The sequence below is a fragment of the Hyla sarda genome, unplaced genomic scaffold, assembly GCF_029499605.1.
Source record: "Hyla sarda isolate aHylSar1 unplaced genomic scaffold, aHylSar1.hap1 scaffold_313, whole genome shotgun sequence".
Taxonomy (NCBI): domain Eukaryota; kingdom Metazoa; phylum Chordata; class Amphibia; order Anura; family Hylidae; genus Hyla; species Hyla sarda.
In genome coordinates, this window is record NW_026609858.1 from 124,792 (window position 1) to 127,759 (window position 2,968).

Genomic DNA, 2,968 nt, shown 5'->3' on the forward strand with positions numbered 1-2,968 from the left:
CTTGTCTATAATCTTCATCACAAAACAAGTTACAGACTTCACCTTCAGGCATAAAAATGCTAAATAAATCCTGCTTGTTAAAGCGCTAGCTAACAATTTTTTTCACTATCTATACAGGTGATTTCCTATCAATCCCCTGACCAAACAGTAGACAAACTATATGCATTATCTAGAGGATGAACCTTGGGATTCTGACTACCATCTTAGGCCAAACTTAAACCTGGACAGGTTAAAGGAATGAAAGGCACCACTACCAACCTGCCTGTCATTCCATAAGAATCTAAATCCGAAACAGATTTTACCAAAAGTCCAAGAAATTCTGTAATGTTGTGAAAGTTATTTATTGGAAAAAGTGCACCACGTACCCCTGCCCACAGCAATCTCTTGGAATTTATCAGAGGAGACGGGAAAAAAGGTCAGTGCGGGTCACATGCCCATGATGTGTCAAGCAGCAGGAGTCCGTCTTAGTGTGGTGTGGACGTCTCTGGGTCCCATGGCTTATGGGTTCAGTGGCAGTTGCGACGTCTGTGACCCCCTATTGCTACACCACTGTCTCACTGATGAATATAATGTTACTGATGATTCACCAAATAACTGGCTTCTGAAGGGTTTCCTGTACGGCTTTCCTGATGTCTTTATTCCTCAGACTGTATATAATGGGGTTGACCAAAGGAGTGAACACTGTGTATAGCAGGGAGAGGATCTTACTTATGGAGAGTGTTCGGCCTTTTGTTGGGATGAGATAAACACTGATCAGAGTCCCGTAGAATATGGAGACCACAATGAGGTGGGAGCTACAGGTGGAGAAGGCTTTCTGTCTACCGGTACTGGATGAGATCCTTAAGACAGATGAGACAATATAAGTATAAGACACAACAATGATGGTGGTTGGAATAAAGAGAACTGGAGTTCCTATGAGATAAATCACCAAGTGCACAATAAAAGTGTCAGAACAGGCGAGGTCTACTAAAGGCATGATGTCACAGAAGAAATGGTCAATGATATTTGGTCCACAAAAGTTTAGATTTATCAGTATAATGATGGCAAACAAAGCGATAGAAAACCCGACCAACCAGCAAATGATGGTCAATACCACACAATGTCCACTGGTCATGATAGAGGAGTAGCGGAGGGGGTTACAGATGGCCACGTATCTGTCATAGGACATCACAGAGAGGAGAAAACACTCAACATTTTCGGAAGAACTAAAAAAACAAAGCTGAGTAATACAGCCAATAAAAGTAATAGCCCCCCCATTATTCAGGACAATATGAAGCATATTAGGGACAATGTCTGTGGATAATAAGATGTCGCTGATGGACAGATGTGAGATGAAGAAGTACATGGGGGTGCGGAGGTTCCTGCTGGAGGACACCAGGGAGATGATCAGGAGGTTCCCACATATGGTCCCACAGTAAACCACCAGGAAAAGACAGAACAGGAGAATTCTTACATCTCCATTAATCTGAAATCCTAAGAGGAAAAACTTGTAGACCGCAGTCACATTCTTCTCCTGTAGGACAGAGAGTGGAGGAGAGATAACGTTATTTTATATCCCTCAAGTTACACAAGAGGAAAGGAGATTCCAAGGACCCAGTACGAGCTTTCCCCTTCATTGTGACAATCACGAGTAAGTAGCCATGAGGTCCGAAATGCATTGACCATCAGTAGTTCTGCGTTCTGTTTTCTGTATTTTATAGGATTGCCATAATAAAGGTCACTGCTTTTACCGGATCCCTAGAATCTCTTTTCCTTCCGACATTTTCCGTGTCATTCCTATTTTATAACACATAATATTATTGTCCCCACTTGGCCATGATATAAAAATCACTGAAAGGTGAAGTGAAGAATATTGAGTTGTGACAATGGCGCCTGATGGGGGAGATATCAAGTGATCCGTCAGTTCTGTGGAACCTGAAAAATTGGGCAAACTAAAGAAATTTGTGACTGCAGCAAGGGACAAATAATGTGTAGGCTCCAGGTCAGATTGTCTCTAGAACAGCTGGATTGTGGGAGTCCCCAGTGTGAAATGGCTAGTACCTACCAAAAGTGATCCAAGGAAATACAACTGAGGCAAGGGGATAGGGTCAAGGGGCCCAAGGCTCATTGATGAGTGGTGGTTAAAGCTAGCCCATCTGGTTTTTGATACCACAGTAGAAAACTGAAACTGAGGAAAAACCTACTGCCGGCCATTATACAAAGGAGTCACATTACACAGGACATCACAGTTGGAGTGTATTGGACCCCACAGACCAGTTAAAGTGACCATACTGCCGCAATCCACCCCAAAAGTGTCTACAATGGGCCTCAGAACCTGAGCAATGGAAGAAGGATGTTGATCTGAAGGATGATGTTCTCCATCATGTAGACAGCCCGGTGCATGTGTGTCACTTACCTGAGAAAGAGATGGCACCAGGATGCATTATGAGAAGAAAACAAGACAGCAGGGGAAATGCTCTGCTGGAGGCCTTGTGTACTGGCACCATGTGGAGGTTACTGTGACATGTAAGCACCTACCTGACAATTGTATAATCCCCTCTTCATGGCAGCGGGGCCCCATAATGGCAGCGGCCTCTATCAGCAGGATAATAATCAGCCCCCGGTCAAACTGCAAACATTGTTCAGGAATGAAGAACATGACAAAGAGATGAGGGTGGTGACTCCTCACAACTTACCGGATCTGCTGACGTCTTGGTGCAGATACCACAGGACATCTTCAGGATGGGGTCACACCTAGGTTTCTGGTCACTATTTGAGAAGTATTTTTAGCCAATACCAGGAGTGGAACCAACTCAGAGGAAAACTATAGTGCAAGGATTTGCAAATGTTTTCAGTTTTTTTCCATCACTTCTGTCTGGATCCTCAGCCATCGTTCTCATGGAGGTTTTCTTGGCTTTTCTCTCAGTTATCAGTGTAAGCCCCGGATGATGACAATGTTACCTGGCAGCGTCCTCAGCCTACACAGCCA

General features: G+C 44.0%; 1 protein-coding gene across 1 annotated transcript; it reads right to left on the reverse strand.

The window, feature by feature from the left end:
- Nucleotides 1–583: 583 nt before the first annotated feature.
- LOC130328701 (olfactory receptor 11L1-like) lies at nt 584–2,714 on the reverse strand. The gene is made up of 2 exons (XM_056553486.1): nt 2,676–2,714; nt 584–1,513 (listed from the first exon to the last, which is right to left on the reverse strand). Exons 1-2 carry the CDS (start codon nt 2,712–2,714, stop codon nt 584–586), a joined length of 969 nt encoding a protein of 322 aa, XP_056409461.1.
- Between the last annotated feature and the right edge of the window lie 254 nt (nt 2,715–2,968).

What these genes read in the sequence shown, in the direction of transcription:
- LOC130328701 (XM_056553486.1), bottom strand. Translation starts at nt 2,714, where the DNA reads ATGTCCTGTGGTATCTGCACCAAGACGTCAGCAGATCCG. An exon ending in CCAAGACGTCAGCAGATCCG is followed by an intron (nt 1,514 to 2,675) that starts GTAAGTTGTGAG and finishes TCTGTCCTACAG; the next exon opens with GAGAAGAATGTGACTGCGGT.